The sequence below is a fragment of the Lepidochelys kempii genome, chromosome 16 (assembly GCF_965140285.1).
Source record: "Lepidochelys kempii isolate rLepKem1 chromosome 16, rLepKem1.hap1, whole genome shotgun sequence".
NCBI classification, from domain to species: Eukaryota; Metazoa; Chordata; order Testudines; family Cheloniidae; genus Lepidochelys; species Lepidochelys kempii.
This window is the reverse complement of record NC_136395.1, coordinates 10518021-10536493: the sequence shown is the minus strand read 5'-3', so window position 1 is coordinate 10536493 and position 18473 is coordinate 10518021. Positions and strand designations below refer to the sequence as shown.

Here is an 18473-nt window from a genome sequence, read left to right as displayed (position 1 = left end):
CTTTGAAGTTTGTAAGGTCAGGCTTGACAAAGTCCTGGCTGGGATGATTTAGTTGGGGATTGGTCCTGCTTTGAGCAGGGGGTTGGACTAGATGACCTCCTGAGGTCCCTTCCAACCCTGATATTCTATGATTCTAATCTTATAGGAACCCAGGATTGAAAATGTTGGCCCTTTCTTTGTTTGATAATCTACAACATGTCTTGAGATCACCCTGTCTTTTATGTCTGGAATGAGACTGATGCATCATGGGTGCTATTACAAACAAATAACTCTAATAAAAAGAGAATCCCAACCGAGTGAGTAACTGCATAGTTTGGGACTCAGTTGCCCATCTTAAGGTAAATAGAATATGTATAACATTGATCATATGTTACCCTAGATACCTGTGACTTGGGTGATTGAAGGCACTTTGTCTTTGAATTATACCTGAAGTAGAACTGTGCACTTAGCTGTGTGTTAACACTTTACAAAGCAGCTAGTTGCCAGTTTTCAGCATGTATTTTATGCCAATGATAACTCACTTTTTAGAAGAAAAAATAATTGTTTGTCTATGTTTAATTGTTTTTTCTTCCCAAGTGAACCAAACATGGATTTTTATTGGTTGCAGTATTTGTACCATAAATTCATTACAACACGAAGGTTTGAAAATTACATCAGAAGGTGACTCACCTTAATATCTTTTTGTTAAGAAGCCACCTGAAATATTTTTGTCCTGATTTTCTTGCCACTTACAATTTTCAATTGAACAAATTCCCGTAGGACAAAATTAAACAGTGAATACTGAAAAAATATCTAAATCCCAGTGGAAATTTTTTATGTTTCCAATCAGTAGCCATGAATTCTCAGGGCCTAATTCTTAGTTATATTAAAGCCACTTTCCATTGCGCTCACAATGCAAAGCAGTGTTAAAGTGGAAGTAAGTTTTATTTGTGCTTTACATGACTAGGGCATGGCCTTAGGCCCTGTCTAAAAATTATTCCCCTTTGTACTAGTGTAGCTAAAATGTTTGAATCCCCATAGAGTACATGCAATTATCCTGATATAAAGGTATCTTATACCAGTATAAGTATTTCCACAGTGAAGGAGAATTAGCTACAAGGCACCTTTATACTGGTATAACTGCATCCACACTACGCGGGGGGTGGAGGGGGCAGTACTGCCTAGTACCGATTTAACTGTTTACATAGAAAAAACAACACCTCTAGCCAAAACAGTTATATTGGTGTAAAAACTGCATGTAGGCCTTAGTGTAACTAAGAATCAGGGTCCTTCACGTTTCGTTACAGGGGGGGTTGTATCGGTGCAAACTGGATACTGGAAATCCTACATGTGACATATAACTAGTGATAGCTGCCTATGGGATCCAGTGAATTGTTTACTCAAACAAGTATTTTGCTGGGGAAGAGCACTGCCGATCCGTATAGAGAAAGAAATGCAGACTTAGCTAAACTTTCAGAATCCTAGATCTGCCTTACACACAACAGGCCTGATTCACATGTATTGCTCTGGTAGTGTGAAGGGGCCTTGATGTGGATATAAACTATATCTGCACCTGCTTTAAGGCTCCACTACGTGACTGAACAGGTGTAAAGTGGCTTTAGGGTCAATGATGCTCCCGTGATTTGTGTCTTTGTCATTCAGATTCAGTTTTCTAAAAGTGCAGCCTGCCTCTGTCTCCACAAGATGGGCAATATGGGTCAAATTCAGAGATAACGGGCCTGGTTCACATTTACACGAAAGCTGCTTTACACTGCTCTGGTGCAGTTTTAAGTTACACTGCTGGAGTAAAGTCCCACACCAGCACAGAATCAGGCATAGACTCAATTCGCCACATCCCCTTCCCTGACAAACCTCCGCCTTCTTCTCCCTTCCACCTGCCTCCCCTTATACTGCAAGAGGCTTCCAGTGTACTAAGCAACAGACAGACACCACAACTGGTGAAGGAGGCATCACAATCCTCTCCACCAACTTTGCACAGACAGTGACTCCCCCTACAAAGGGGGAATTTTCCAGCATGGCACAAAGTGAACAGAGATTGGAGAAACCAGTCCAAACATCTCTAAGTTGTCCCGGGGCCAAACCGGACCTGAGATGCCATTTGGAATCAGGGAGTGGGAGGAAGGGGTAGAAAGGTGGTGGAAAGCCTTCTGTTTCCCAACTGCTCAGGCACACTGAGCCCTACTATGACGCACCTGAGGATCTGGCTCTTCGTGTCTGAACTGCACTTACTTGTCTGCCCAAGAGCATTACACCGTAGAAAAGTAACACAAAATGATAAAAGTATAAGCCAGAGACACTCAATGAGTTGATGACGTGGAAGGGATCAAAGGTATTTTCTACAAACCTGCAACGTGTACCTTTGAAGCCTACTCATGATTCACAATGAGTCCTGGAGAGGGGGGATTTTTAATGGGAAGTGGGTGGAATGGCTGACGGGTCTACCACCATGTTTGAGAAATTCTAGGATACATTGGAGCTTTAACCTCAAACTCCAGGAGGGAGTGGGGGAGCGTGTCTGCTCGTTATAACAAATTTCCAAGGGTTATTTATGCAGAGTTTTCAAACATTGTCCCATTTGAGTCCTGTTTCCAGAAGCTGGACCCCTTTGAAACTCTCCCATTCTAGCTTTCATTTTAAAGAGCACGCTCATGGTAGGGCCCCATTCTCCTCCTGAACCAAAAGTGCAAACACTGGTGGAACATCAGAACCATTAGCCCAGTGTATAAGTAACACAGAGTAATAAAAGTGAGAACAAGACAGGCCACAAAACAAGGGAAGAGGGCAAGGAAGAAAGTAAGAGGGAAAGGAAAGGAAAACTACTAAGTAAGGAAAGGACAAAGAGAAGGGCAGAAAGAAGAAAAGGGAAAAGAAAAAAAGAAAGGAAAGAAGTGGAGGACTTCACACCCAATGTACAAAACACTACAGAGTTGCTCACGCTCAAATCACAAACATTATATGGCACTGCTGTACACCTTCCAGTCCTTCCACCGTATGTTGGCCTGGAGGTTTTCCACAATGATGTGAATGACTTTTGGAAAAAACAAGGGAAGTGGGAAGGCATCGGGAGGGTGGGAAGCAGGGAGGTTTATAAATATATAGATATATATCATAAATCCATTTACTGAATATTGTAACAGAGAGCAACTCACGGTGAATTTACGCTGGAGACTGACGAGCTGCGAGATACAGTACCTCGAGTTTGCTTTACAAAACTGCACATGCAAAAAACAAAAAACAAAAAACAAAAAAAGGTGAGAAAATAAAGAAGAGAAGAGAAACTATAAAAGACATCGGGAGGAGACTCATACAGGCTGTGTCCTATCGAATGCAGGCTGCAGCGTGCATCTTGGAAGGAGCCCGGGCAAGCTTCAGAAAGTGTGGAAGCCACAGAGACATCGTCTTCTAGTTAAAAGGAAAACAACTGGAAAATCAAACCGGAGCCAAAAGAAAATATAAAAAGGTGAACCAAAAGACACAAAATGATAGTAAGACTTTATGCTGCAATATGCTGTACTCACATAGCCAGAGTCCTCTGCACAAGCTACCGTCAGAGTCCCAGAGCAGAGGTCTTTGTAGAAACAGGTGGAGTTTGCATTTACAGCATGTACTGCAATGATTCATTTTGAACTAAGAGAAGGACACAAGGCCACCAATTCCAACTCAGGTTATCGTAGCATCCATGGGGTAGGGGAAAAAGGACCTAGCCCTGAGGATATACCATTCGCACGGGCAACAGGAAGCATGTCTGTGTGTCAAACATGGAAGTAAAGAGGCATTTGTTCACATTTTATTTGGTAGATTTGCCTCCATTTAACACACGTGACTGCCTAAACGGGGGGGGGGGGGGGGCTTGAAATGCAGTAGCAGGTGGATTTGACAGATTAGGGGGCAGTTTCTGCCTGTTCCAGCACTTAAAGGGAGACTTAGTTCTAATTTTAAAAATAATTCTATATATTTGTTTTTTGCAACATTACATTGTCTATGGACCCCTCCCAGGAGGTGGAAAATATAACCCATCCTCTTTCTGAATTTACCACTTTCAGTTTAAACACTGATTTATTTCCATTGGATTTTTGTGGGTTTTATTTAGCTAACAACTGGTGCTATAAAGCCAGAAAGCCCAGATGATAGGAAAGTGCACCTAAGAAGGAGATGCGGTTGGAGGGGAGAAAGCAGGATGAACTGGTGAAATTTTAAATATATACATTACAAACCCACAGGATATTAAGTAACAATGTATTATAAAATTAAAAGTAGACCAAGGTGAAGTGTATGTATATATGACACTAGCTTATAGGGGCTTGGATAGCTTGTGTGGGGGAGCAATCATTAAAGACACTTACTTGGCTTTGCTTGGAATAAATGGTCTTGGGGAGCAATCATATGGTTATTTTGCCATAACTTCATTATTAGTATATTTTATACTGCACTGAAACAAACAGGAGGATTTTTGACCCTTCAGTACTTGCACTCAACATTTTTAAAGGGAAATTATTGTTATGGGGTTACCAAAGCTGGTACTCCTTTATTTCTTGATTTGGCTGGACGCTGCAGGATGTTGAATGAAGCCCCCAGCAAAAATCCTACAATTGCATAACTGTTTAAAGCCTGGGTAGAATGGCCTGAGCAAACTAGGCAGAAAACTTATGATAGCAGAGAACGTACCAGTCATGGCTTCACTCGTCAGAGATTCCGGGAAAGGAGAACCAGCACTGGCAAAGGTGTTTGTGGAGGCATAGGGGCAACCTGAAGCATTTTAGTGCTTAAAGCACATCTCAAAATCCCTTGGCAAAACACTTATGCTTATCATCATATTCCTCATTGCCTCATTTGGTCCAGTGCAGGATGAAGGCCCCACAATGATGCTGCCAAACATCCCTGTACTTGGCCCAACATGACTCCGCAAGTCCTGCAAAAGGGCTCCCAGAGGTCCATTTCTCTGTCTTCATTGCTGGAATCCCTGTTCTGCAATATCCATCGGCTAAATTCATACTGAAATCACACTATGTAGACTCGTAGGGCAAAGACAGCCTCCTTTTTCAAAGCGAAGTGGAGGAGGTATTTGAGCTTTGCTTGCTGCTACTTACCATGAGAGAGCGAGACCAAGAGAGAGAGAGAGAGAGAGAGTCTTTCTGGGCAGCTGTTTGCTGATTCACAGTTACATGACAAAAAGGGTAAAAAAGCAAACTAACTGGAAGAGTCACAGTACCCCACACACCAGCACATTCAGGGAGCAGGAAGAGGGAAGAAATGACAAGCCGGCAAGATAAAAAGAACGCCTCTTCTAGTCTATACGTCATCATACACCGAACTTTTTATTTGCTAGTGATTCAGGCATATTTCTTGCAGGGTTCTATTGGTTACCAAGAGCCATGCCCAACAATGACTGTAGAACAGACCACAGAGTTCCAGAGACAAGAGGAAATAGAACAACCCGCCCAGACCTTCATCCCCAAACCTGTACAAAAGGGACAGATGACCACTAAGAAGTGCTAGTGAAAGATGGAAGTGTGCTACTGTACCTGCTCTTTCATGTACTGTCTTTGGTATTTTAACATCACATCTTTTATTTATTTATCAATTTGTGATGAGTTGGCAGCACCCTTGGGTCAGAGCTAGCAAAGCAATTGGTAGGGTTTACCTGTGAGCAGGAGGTCTTAGCTGAGCACACAAGTAAAATGCCTTAAGCAACTACATAGGGGACCAGCAAAAACCCAACACCTAACAGAGTGGGTTGATAATTGGAAAACACAGAGTCATTTAAAGTGGTCAATTACGTGGTCGATCCTACAGACAGCTCTTAGTGCGGGATTTGGCCTGTATATTCCGCTACAAGGAGAAACTGTCTCCTTATCACTCCGTACAGGGCTAGAGCCATCATATCTGGGGATTCCCTCTCCCATCAAAATCTCCAGCTGGAGACCTGCTGTACAGCAAGGGATGCTTAGACTCTTGGAGGCCAGCTACAACTCAAAACCATTACCACCTTGAAAAAAAAATCACTCAGTGTGACAACTTAGGCACAACTAATTTGCAGGTTGTTATAAATTTAGTAATTTGACTGCAGTTGCTATTTTAAGACTTTCCCCCAGAAGAGTTTGAGGCAGACCATTGGAAACACAGGAATAAACAAACAAAAAAGTTATTTATTTTAAGCACAAGTTCTGCCTCAGTCGCCTCTGAGTGCCAGTGGTGAAGTAGATGTGCTTGCGTGGGACTTCAGATTCCTTTATGGGTCATAACGTGTCTGTCAGACTGGCCAACTGAACTGCGAACAGAGCTGGTGCATCCTTTTGTTTAATGCAGCCCCTTTTGTACATGTCATTGGTGCATCTCTGGCTGGGAAAGAAGAGGTGGAGGGGGAACTCTAAGGTGTGGTGTTTGGGACTGAAGGTTTGTGAAACAGCAAACTTAACGACAAAAAATTACATTTTGAAATAGGGGGGTTGTGCCTTAATCCTCGGTCCGGATGCAATGCACTTCTCTGGTGCCTCTCACAGAAGGACTCAAAGTGCTTTACACACTGACTGATGAAGCCTCATGCTCCACAAAGTTAATAAGTCACCACCCTGTTTTCCCCACCGAGACACAGAAAAGTTAAATGAGTTGCCCCAACTCCCATCATGAATTAGTGACAGAGCAAGAAGCAAAGCACTGATTCCTGCCTCCCAATAACGTGTTCTATCAGCTAATGAACCCTACAATTAAAGGGGAATTCCCCTAAGATGGGTTTCCCCCTCTCTCCTCCATTTTCGCCACCAAGGAAGCTGCACCAATGGCTTGTTGTATCGTCCCATCTGTTATTACAGTAGCTCAGTTCACGAGGCTGAGCAATTAAAATACTATATGAAACCGAGGTTTTCAAAGGACGACTCTGGGTAAACTGAACAAACCCAAACTCACCTCAAGAAACAATAAAGCAAGGAAAATGCTCAACGGAAAAAAAAAATCACAAAACCAGAATGAAAAGAATAAGCTAAAACTAAAATGTCAAACACAGATTAAAAAAACATCTTGTTTTAAAACAAACATCCCAACAGAAAAATGTCCCACATCAGCTTCAATCCTGAAAAAGAAAATAATAAGTCTATTCAGGATAGAGTTCACCAGGTAAAAAAAGCCAAGTCATGGCTAAATCAATCCACTCCTATTAGCCCTTTTTATGGAGTAGAAGTTGAATCACTGACATCCTTAAAGATCAACAAACCAGGAGCTACAAACTGACTGTAGTAACTGACTTCATTGCCTCTCCCAGTTATAGATGCAGAATTATAATATAGCACCTTCTAAGTCAGTTATCAGACAGATGATATCCTTACTTGACTGCATAGATCGATAAATTATTAAAACAGTTTCAAGGTGCAGTAGTAGGACTTCACCATCTATCAACCACAAAATAATCCTTGCTCGCACTGAATCCTATGCATCTGCAAAATTCTAAAACGTTACTTAATACACTGAAATTAGGTTGACCTACTAGAAAAGAAACTAACTTTTGTAGCCTAGAAAGCAAGTTCGGTAACTGATTCAGTAAGCTGAATTCTTCCTGGAGCTTAGCTGTTGTTAAATGAGGTTATTTTCCACAGCAGAGCAAAAAGACAAATACAGACAATCACAGGCATATGGATACACATATACACCTCCACATACAAACAAATGCACAATATATATACATTGCAGTAATGCATGAGGATGGCAAACTTGGGTACGCTGCCACCCACTGTAGTGTAAATGCACAATAAGGAGTTTCCAAAATGTAGACTTTGCTAAGATGAGGAAATAAGAGTGAAGAGGGTTAGACGAAGGGGTGCAGGATTTGCTCCCACTGAAAGCACAAATGTTACAAAACTGACAAGAAATAGCAGCAAAGCAGCAAGCACAGTATCTTACTGTTTAAACACCAGGGAGGGAAAATAGAAATGACTTTTTACCAGACTGAGCACCCGGAAGGTTTTGCCACCTCTGTAGGTTCTAGGAACCCAAAGGACAGGTCCACCAAATTAATAACAAATCATATTAAGAGTCAAACCACAATATTAATTGAGAGCCATTCTGCTAACATGAACAACATTACTAAGAAAACACTTGAACCACAGCACTATCTCTACAGAACACTGAAAGAAAGAGAGAGTTATTTTAGTTGACAGGCAGAGGGACTTCTGACGTACATTTTCATAATATTGGTTTATATTCAGGTAATCAGTTATGATAGAAATTCATTTTAAAATATGCTTTTTGAAAAGTAAATTTAAAAGAGAAAAATTCAAATACAGCCTCTTTTAAAAACAAAGACCTAATAAAATTATAAACACAAATTTCAAAGAAAAAAGTTCAGTGCGGATAGATCACTCAGATCCTCTGTTCCATCCACCTCTTAAACCACCTGTCACCAACCAACAATCCACCCACACATCTACTTACCTTCTAACCAGTAATCTGTTCTTCTATGTGTTTATTCATTCAAACACCCATCTATTGATTCTTCAGTCTTTCTCCCAACCTAGTATCACACACTCGCACATGCAACTAAATCACAGTAGCCTGTGTAAGTATATCATGCTTCTATACAGCAGATACAACTTGTCTAGAGACACACTGTTGAGAGAATAAGTTCTACATTTCCAAATGTGGCCTCTAGTATTGCAAACACAATTTTGCTACTGCAGTTAAATGTGGAAACAATTAATTGCACCTGCAACTGCATTCATTTTATAGGCCTAACCATCTGAATGTACCTATGAAAAAGGCACATAGATGTCTGAGCAGATATAACTGTAGACACAACAAATAGTAACTTGCAATGTTGCACTCACATGTAACTGTAGTCACAAAACTGAACGTGTGAGATCAAAAACCAGATCAAAGCCTGATGAAAAATCAGGGACTAAAACTATTGTCAGTAACTAAGAATCTGCGGTGAAATCCTGGGCCATTAAAGTTGATGGGAGTTTGGGGTTCTAAGTAATCTTCACATATACAATCACTTTATAACAATAATAGAATAAACAATGCCATCTTATATTTTAAAATTACAGTACATAGAAGTACATCAAAGAAAAAGAGAAACTTTTCTTTTGTGAATTCTTTTTGAGGCTGGCAAATCATTATAAGAAGAGAACGATCTATGATGCTAACCATATACGTATTCTACAAATATAAATTGCAAAAAAAAAAGCTAAACAGATTAAGAATATTCTTTTTTTTTTTTTCAGATTTAGTGAACAAGTTTCATATGTGCCATTGTTGCTGCAATAACATGATTCTAGATTGAATACACACTAATGAAGGCCTTATGAGATGGATTTACATTGGGGAAAATATATTAGAAAATTGTTCAGTTAAATAGGGTTCTCTCTGGACTACAGATATTTTGGAATACAATTGGACAGGAAATTATTCCAAATAAGTTTAGGCTTCCCTGATCCTTGGAGTAATTTCCAGCTGCCCCTTTCTGTGGACTGGAGGCTGTCGAGAAATACTTGCAGCTCCCAGCAAACAGCAGGGCAGTCTTTTTGACACAAAGATACTCAAACTTCCCCATGAAGTTGCATAAACTTCCAGAATAATTGTGTGTGTCAATCAGTACATTTCAAAACGTCTTCATTTTCAAACACAGGCTCCCTAAGAAGCACAAGCAAAATGTGTATTATATGTGCAAAGAAGCAATTGTGTGTGCCAAATTCAGTCCTTATCCTATGCAGGCAAAACTCCCACTGACCTCAAAAACCTCAGCACACGTCTGAAAATTGCTTATTTCCACAAGTTTAGATTCATATACTTGAAAAGCTGGCCCCAAGAGTAATATTTTCTAAGTATTCTTCCAAAGTGAGATCACACAATCACCCCCACTTCCAGGCACAAAAGCCTACATTTGCACGTGCAAGATGATACTTCTGAATGTGAACCAGGTATACAGGAGTGTCTGTTCATGTGTTCAGTGTCCCATTTTGCACTCTCAAATGGCTTTTTTTTTTTAGAGCAAAGAGCATGCAAAGCCACTTTTGTGTCTGAAATTCAGGAGGCGGTCTTTACAATTCAATTATCAAAGCACAGATTATTGTAGTTAAACTATATTTTATATGTCATATACACCCGTCTTTCAGAACGAAAAACTCTGAAGTGAAATGATAACAGTTCACCTGGTGAAGTCTTTCCTAGGATAACTTAAAAATTCTCTAAAATGCATTTCTTTTCCAGTGAAGTGGAGACAATGACATTTCAAAGAAAAACCAACTAAATGCAAAGATACCAAATAAAACACACAACTAAGTGATCGACCCTGAAGTATTCAAATAAACCTACAGCCCTTGTTAGTCCTCCATATTGTACATCGGAGTTCATGTGCCCAATGGAACAGATATATACTCAGTCTGAAGAATAAAAACAAAGTGATAAAAGTTCCCAAATAATAAAAAATTACACTTACGCTGCTATGGAAATATTAGCTGCGGACATGGGACTGACTTCTGCTACCTCCTTGGCCTTCTGGAGCGCAAGCTTTTGATTGGTAGCCTCTTCCATCTCCTCTTCATCCTGTTTCCGAAATCAAGACAAATCCAGGGTTACATCATTCAGTTAAAGACCTAGGATGAAAATCAATTGAACTCATAAATGGCCACAAGTGACACACAACTGCCACAGCCACTTTTAACAAAGTAACAGTTAAACACTCTGAAACACTGCATTCGGTTTTTGTTAAACCTGCATGATTTGTTGCAGCATATTTTCCTGAGTAAGGCCCATGGGCTTTACCTGTCTATTGCCATATTAGCAAGTTATGAGGAGTCTGAAGGCTCCAACTACTCTGCATAAAATGGAACTGATGGCAGCTGCCCTCATCTTCAATATAGTGGCAAAGTCTGTCAAGACTAGAAATCCTACAATGCAAGTTTCTGTGTGGTTCCTTCTGCTTAGGTTCCTTCTACTCAGCCAAGAGGGAGCACTGCATGCTGGCTGGAATCTCCAGTCTCTGAGGGCATCTTCTTATACCTCTTCTCATCATAATCAGGCAACACGTGCCACAATGTGGAAAGAGAATATATAAGAGCATGACATTTTGGGTGTAAAATAAGGCCACGTTCCATTGATTAGACTGAAAATATTTTTTCTTAAAACAAATAATGTACCAGAGGACCTGAAACTGAACTTATTCATACCAATTTTACACGGGTGTAACTCCATTGATTTCAACTGAGTTACTTCAGATTTACCCTAGCAGACCTGAAATCGGAAGCCGTATTAAATTATGGTTATGGCCAGAAAGATGCTCATGTAAAGATAGAATCATAGAATATCAGGGTTGGAAGGGACCTCAGGAGCTCATCTAGTCCAACCCCCTGCTCAAAGCAGGACCAATCCCCAATTAAATCATCCCAGCTAGGGCTTTGTCAAGCCTGACCTTAAAAACTTCTAAGGAAGGAGATTCTACCACCTCCCTAGGTAACGCATTCCAGTGTTTCACCACCCTCCTAGTGAAAAAGTTTGTCCTACTATCCAACCTAAACCTCCCCCACTGCAACTTGAGACCATTACTCCTTGTCCTGTCCTCTTCTACCACTGAGAATAGTCTAGAACCATCCTCTCTGGAACCACCTCTCAGGTAGTTGAAAGCAGCTATCAAATCCCCCCTCATTCTTCTCTTCCGCAGACTAAACAATCCCAGTTCCCTCAGCCTCTCCTCATAAGTCATGTGTTCCAGTCTCCTAATCATTTTTGTTGCCCTTCGCTGGACTCTCTCCAATCTATCCACATCCTTCCTGTAGTGTGGGGCCCAAAACTGGACACAGTACTCCAGATGAGGCCTCACCAATGTCGAATAGAGGGGGACGATCACGTCCCTCGATCTGCTCGCTATGCCCCTACTTATACATCCCAAAATGCCATTGGCCTTCTTGGCAACAAGGGCACACTGCTGACTCATATCCAGCTTCTCGTCCACTGTCACCCCTAGGTCCTTTTCCGCAGAACTGCTGCCTAGCCATTTGGTCCCTAGTCTGTAGCTGTACATTGGGTTCTTCCGTCCTAAGTGCAGGACCCTGCACTTATCCTTATTGAACCTCATCAGATTTCTTTTGGCCCAATCCTCCAATTTGTCTAGGTCCCTCTGTATCCTATCCCTGCCCTCCAGCGTATCTACCACTCCTCCCAGTTTAGTATCATCCGCAAATTTACTGAGAGTGCAATCCACACCATCCTCCAGATCATTTATGAAGATAAAGAAGATAGTTCCTTCTTACTCAGCAGAAGATGGCAACCTGACCTGAACTCGACGGGCCCCAAATACCAGGCTTGGGTTAAATGACCCGATCTGTTCGGGCTTGGGTCAAGTAGTCTCCGATCACCTCCTCCTGCTCAGCGGTTTGTGAAGGGGCAGCTGCATGCCCTACTCTTGCCAGCCACCACCACCTTGCTGCGCTTTGTGTGCTGCGGAGTCTGAGGTACTGTGAGGTTCTCCCAGTCACTGTGCCAAGCCCATGGACAGGAGGCAGAGGGAATGCAGTCATGGGGCGTCAGGAGTGGGACACCCCCACCAGGTCAAGCCCCAAGGATAAGTCGGCGGCAGTGCTGACAGGTTCAGGGGAAAGTGTTGGGTTTGGGTCAGGTCTGAAAACAACTTGACGCACTCAGGCTCTGGTTGGGTCAGGTCAGGCTTTAAAACTAGCCTCAAGCAGACCTCTACAGCAGGTCTGCTCCATGTGTGTCTTGAGAAACGTATCAGTTGACTCTTCCAAAAAACCCCGTAACTGTTTTCTATGTTTGCCACTCTTGTTAGCATTGCAGGACCCCTACAGGTGCAGAAGCGTGAGCTACTGTGTTCAACTAGTGCATCATCAACACCGTCGTTTCGTTCTGACTGCTGAATCTTTATGTCTGATGTTGAGCCAAGGAACTTGGCTGGGCTCAGATCCCAGGGCCAGCCCTTCTAACTTTCAAACTAGTCAAATTTGTCAGGGAAATTATGGGAAGATAAACATGGAACCCTATAATGCCACTTTTAACATCACTACTCTGAGTATAATCACTCTTCAAAGATGAAGGCAGTTATAGACCACACGATAGCACTCTGTAGGATGCTATTTGATCACTTCCTGCCGTTGAAGATTAGCTTTGTGAGATATTAACTAGTGCATAGCCTACACATGGATTTCTCCACCCTGGAATAGGCAAGAAAAAGTAACTGGTCTGAATTTAATAGTATTTGATCAGATGTAACTCACTTTGAAATTGGTTTCCTTTTCTTTCCTCTTTTCAAGAGACAAAAATGACAGTGAATTATAGACGTGGAAAAAACCCTCTGCCATTAGGCTTTCAAGCTTGCTTTTTTCTCTCCAGATATTAGTACATCTATAATGAGCAAATCCTCATTGCAGTTAAAGAAGGAATCCAAGCCAGACCAAGATGAAACTGCTCCATTAAACAACTATACAAAGTCAATGTTTCTCAGCTGCCAACTTCCAGTACATTTATCAATGACTTGAGACTCTTACTGTAAGTCAAATGTATATTTTTTTATTATTTTTTTATTCTGCAGAATATGAACGCTTTGGGGTATAAAATCTGAAAGTGCTGTAATTTGACAAAGGCTTGACTGTTTTGCTTTTATGGGCTGGGGTTCTTCGATTGTCTCTTCTCCCAAGTTCTAGCCAGCTTTAATACGATCACAAAGGTTTAAATATTGTCATTGGCTTTTTTTTAATAACCCATTCACTGAACATAAAACTCAGAAAGCAGAAAATTACATTTCCTGCTTTTAAGCCACTCTCAACTGCAGCACTACATTTCGATAGACTCTGTAGCTCAAGAAAACTCCTATTGTATTTACAAATTTAGCAATACGTAACTTAGAACAACTAGTGTTTAGCCGACAAGTGTTTCATACTAAAATAAAGACAATAATAGTTCTGTAGCACCCTCTATCCAGGGTTCTCAAAGCACTATACACATATTAATTAAACTTCTGTCTTACACTTAAATTGTAAGCTCTCTTTGAGGCAGAGACAGTGTTTTTACAGTGTGTCTCATAGTAGGTCCTCGTGCATGACTGGGGCTCATAGTTGCTATCCCAATACAAATCCAATGTTACTACAACTAACAACAGCAGCAGCTGCCAGCCTGGGTCATACCTCTCTGTCAGTATCCTCATTTTACAGAAAGGAAAGCAGATAGGAAGGTTATAAGTGATTTGCTTGGGGACACCTAGGGGGTCTGAACAGAACCCAGCATTCCTGTCTCCCAGTCCTGTGCTCTAACCACTTGATCATCATTCCTTCCCTGAAGCTGAGATCTAGTCCATGATCCCTACACTGGAACATGCATCTGATCAATGGATGAAAATTTTGATATGAATGCTCAGGATTATCATCATTAAGGCTAAGATTATGTCACGAAGGTCATAAGAACATAAGAACGTCCATACTGGGTCAGATCAAAAGTCCATCTGCCAGTATCTTGTCTTCTGACAGTGGTCAATGCCAGATGTTTCAGAGGGAATGAACAGAACAGGTAATCCTCAAGTGATCCATCCTCCGTCACCCATTCCCAGCTTTCAGAATCTGAGAGCACCAGAACCCTCAGTCAGTGACATTTTCCACATCAGCTCTGGGGCAAGAAGGGCTGAAGCTGTCAGCCAGCAGGGGCCCCAGAGCTCTCAGCAGTTGCAGGTAGCGGGGCCCATCACAGCTCCCAGCCACCAGCCCCCATAGCTCCAAGCCGCCAAGAGGGACCCGGTAGTGGAGAGACCCTAGATCTCTGAGTTGCTGTGGATCCCTGGCAGACCCCAGAGCCACAGCAGCGGTAGGGGCTGGACCGTCTCCCTCCTTGTCCTGTCACAGTTATTTTTAGTAAAAATCAGGGACAGGTCATGGGGCTTCCATGAATTTTTGTTTATTGTGCAGGACCGGTCAGTGACTTTTACTAAAAATAACTGCCCAAGGTGGAGGCGAAGGCAGCCCCTTGCCCGTGTCCCAGGCCCCCCGTCCAGGGTAGGTGGAGGGACCCAGGCTCCCCACAGCTGCCCATGCAGCTCTCCCCGACCCGGCTCTGGCCAGGAGAAGCGGGGGGGCTCGGAGCTGCAGCCCAGCCATGATAAGAGCCGGGCTGGCAGCTGTGGGGAGCCATGGCCGATCCTCTACCTGAGCACAGTGTGGGGTGCCCAAGCAGCCCCTAGCTTGCGTCCCTGCCCACCTGGGGCAAGTAGAGGGTCCGTGATGCTGTGGCTCCTCACAGTTGCCCGCACCACTCTTGCCATAGCCAGGCTGTGGCTCAAAGGCCCCCCTTCCAGCTGGAGCTGGGTCAGGGAGAGCCACGCGGGCAGCTGTGGGGAGCCAGCATAGGGTCGCGGACCCTCCTCCTGCCCTGGGCAGCTGGGGAGCCTGGGGGGCTGGGACACAGGCCGGAGGCTGCTCCCCACAGCTGCCCAGGCTCCCCGGCAGGGCTCCACGCTGGCCTGGCCAGGGGGTGGGATCGTGGGGCTCAGGTGGAAGAGGAGGGGAAGGGGGAAATGGGAGGGCTATGGTCCACTCCCTCCCCACCCCCATGGTTCTGGCGCCACTGGCCCAGGACTCGGCCACATGGGAAAGAAGAGCTGTGGGCCCATGGCTGGAAGCAGGAGGGGGCCTGGAGGGAGTGTGGGCGCCACAGAGGCAGTTTGGGTAGGCTGAGCCTTTCTCTGCCTTTGATACCTGCCGCCCATGGGCAGCGCACACTCCTATTCAAAGCAGAAGGGGGAATACTTGAGGAGTTTGCATTTTTAGGGAGTTGCTTTATAATACCGGTCAGTTTTCTAATCAGGTTTCCGCTTACTAAACTGCATTGAAATGCAGCAACCATGACTCTGCGGGCTTCCACTATCAGTGACAATCCACTGGTTAATGCTACAGAAGAAGTGCAAGTCATGTGATAAACCATGTCCTATTTCATATCTAATACAGGGAGTGCTGGCTGAACAGATGCAGACCTGAATGGAAGTGGGGAGGTGTTTTTTGTCATTTTCAGGTTACTTACAGTATTTGGACATTGTATGCACAACTGATCTTGATGTGTTTTAAAATGTAATTGTCAAAGGAAGTCTCTGGGGGTCAACTGACTCCTGAGTAATTTAATTATATCTCCAGGCCATTTTGGATTTTGCATGATCATATTTACTTAGCAATAAATCTCTCATTCTCTAGGTAGGCCGAGTAACTGAATTACTTTTATCTTCTTCCTTTTCTTTTGAAAACCCTAGTGATTTTTGGATCCATGAAGTGAAAGAGAGTTTAAAAGACGCTTGGTGATTTGGCAATGCTTGTTGATTCTGTCAATATTTAATTGCACTCTATAAACTCTAACAAAGGCAGTTTTCTAATCATCAGAGTCAGCTTCTGATATATGCAAAACAGGAAAGTTAAAAGGACTAGAAAGGAAGAGATGAACTTCATTAGACAAGGACCCTAAGTACGGGGATCAATTTATCGTGTCTCATCTAGGTGCGATAAATTGATCCCTGAATCGACGCCTGTACTCCACCTCGGCAGGAGGAGTACGCGGAGTCGACGGGGGAGCCACCACGGTCGACTTGCCGCCATGAGGACGGCCAGGTAAGTCGAACTAAGATACTTCAACTTCAGCTACATATCTTAGTTTGAACCCCACCCCTGCACACAGTGTAGCCCAGGCCTTAGGGGCCTAGTCTTTTATCCTTGCATGCAAGTGACTCCCCAAAATCTTCATGGGAGGGATTAAATACACCTATGGAGAGCATCATAAATCTCTAGTCTAAAAATTTCTGGATTTTATAATGCACAGAAACAGCTGAGTTTCTGTAAGAGAAAATCTTCCCCAGTAAAACTAAGACCCATCCCCAAAACTCAGGATTCAAATGAATCATAACAGAAAAGAGATGCAGAAAACATGATCTCACAGACAAAGGAACATTTTTTATACCCCTATTACCCATTATCCCTTTCTTGTGCTATACATCAGACATCCGTTTTCAGGAAACAAAGCTCCACTCAGCAGCAGCTGCTGAGAAGAGAGGGAGGACTAGAAGAAAAGTTCAACCCTAAAACAGCCCTGTACCATGGTACAGTTAACTGCATTTGGATCTGAGTGGCAGGAATTGGGGTGGGATAGGGGACCTTCTTTTAGTCTGGCTTCCCACCGCAAGAACTATTAGGGATGTATGGTATCTCTGAACTACTGGCAACAGTGGCGTGCCGTCGGTGTCTCCAAGGCATGCATTGAATGCTTCAGTCTGGCTGTGCCTGCAGGACAATTCTGTCTGGCCCTGAACTTGTGTGGAGGACGCCATTTTGTAGAACGAAATGGAATCCTCCGCATAGCATGACTGTATGTGCAAGGTCACACCACACAGAGGACACCCTCTCGCGCGCCAATGTACAACTGCATGCCTGACTGAAAATGTCACAGCATGCCACTGACTGGCAAGCACTGTCACAGCTCTACCAAGGAAAGCTCTCTCACCAGCTGGTACAACAAGCACAAGGATTAGTGATCCTTTTTACTACAGAAGGAATAGCCCGTAAAAGTCTGTGAAATATAACTGCCCCAAGGGATATTATTATTTATTCTTGTGTTATCTTAGTGCCTAGGAGCCCCCGTCATGGACCAGGATCCCGTTGCGCTAGGTGCTGGACAAACGCATTTCTCCTTGTTAATTAGCAGGACACACACCATTGTAGCAGTGGGAGCAGCATTACAACAGGCCTTGTGTTAATTTTATTCACCAATGAGAATGAGTTAGAAATGTGTAAACAAAACCAGAGAGATCAAAGAAGGATTCTGCAGTAATGATCCAAAGCAGAACAGTAACACTATGGTCAGCTGTAGCATTTTGGACCTTTCCAGCACAATCCTGGAGTATATATATATTCCCATAAGGGATGTTCCAATGTAAAATGAAGTATTAAAGTAAAGCTAACCTCAGCTTCATTTTAAGCTCTTGCCAGGTCCTGGCATTCTGCCAATGCTCTGGCCTGTGTGTCAAATTTCTCTTGCCTCTGCCAAGGGGCAGGCAGGTTTAAATATCTTGACTAAAACTCTGTAAAGGCCTTTTGCAAGTGGCTTTCCACAGACCTGACTGGAGGATTTTAATTCTCTGATTTGCACTGAAATTCGGCAAGGGAAGAAGTATTAGCACGGAACACCAAACTAGGCAATAGGACATGAATCACTCTATTTCCTCAGGCGAGAACTTCAAAATATTCTATTGAGTCAGCTAAAAACCTTCAACTGGTTCACCGCTGCCCCTGAAACTAGCTAATACCAGAGGTCCTTCTTCACTTTTGTGTGATAGCAAGGAAAAGTGCTCACTACCCACTCTATAAAATAAAATAATAATAATAATAAAAGGGAATCTAAAGACTAAGGAGGGCTCAGAGGTACAAAGATGCACAGGCACAGTCTTCGTTATTAAGCAAAAAGGAATGTATGTTTCAAAATCAACTCCCTAAATAAGGGCTACAGCAATGGAA

General features: G+C 43.0%; 1 protein-coding gene across 10 annotated transcripts in view; it reads right to left on the bottom strand.

The window, feature by feature from the left end:
- The window catches only part of CACNA1B (calcium voltage-gated channel subunit alpha1 B), a 470003-nt gene that overhangs the window by 122792 nt on the left and 328738 nt on the right, over window positions 1–18473 (bottom strand). For 8 of the 10 annotated variants that reach the window (XM_073313878.1, XM_073313882.1, XM_073313876.1 and 5 more), the window contains 2 exons: window positions 10427–10533; window positions 3150–3212 (listed from right to left, as the gene is read on the bottom strand). In XM_073313878.1, the coding sequence (XP_073169979.1) occupies window positions 3150–3212; window positions 10427–10533 (170 nt within the window). The remainder of the gene's footprint in view (window positions 1–3149; window positions 3213–10426; window positions 10534–18473) is intronic. The other 2 variants (XM_073313883.1, XM_073313886.1) reach the window with 1 other exon arrangement.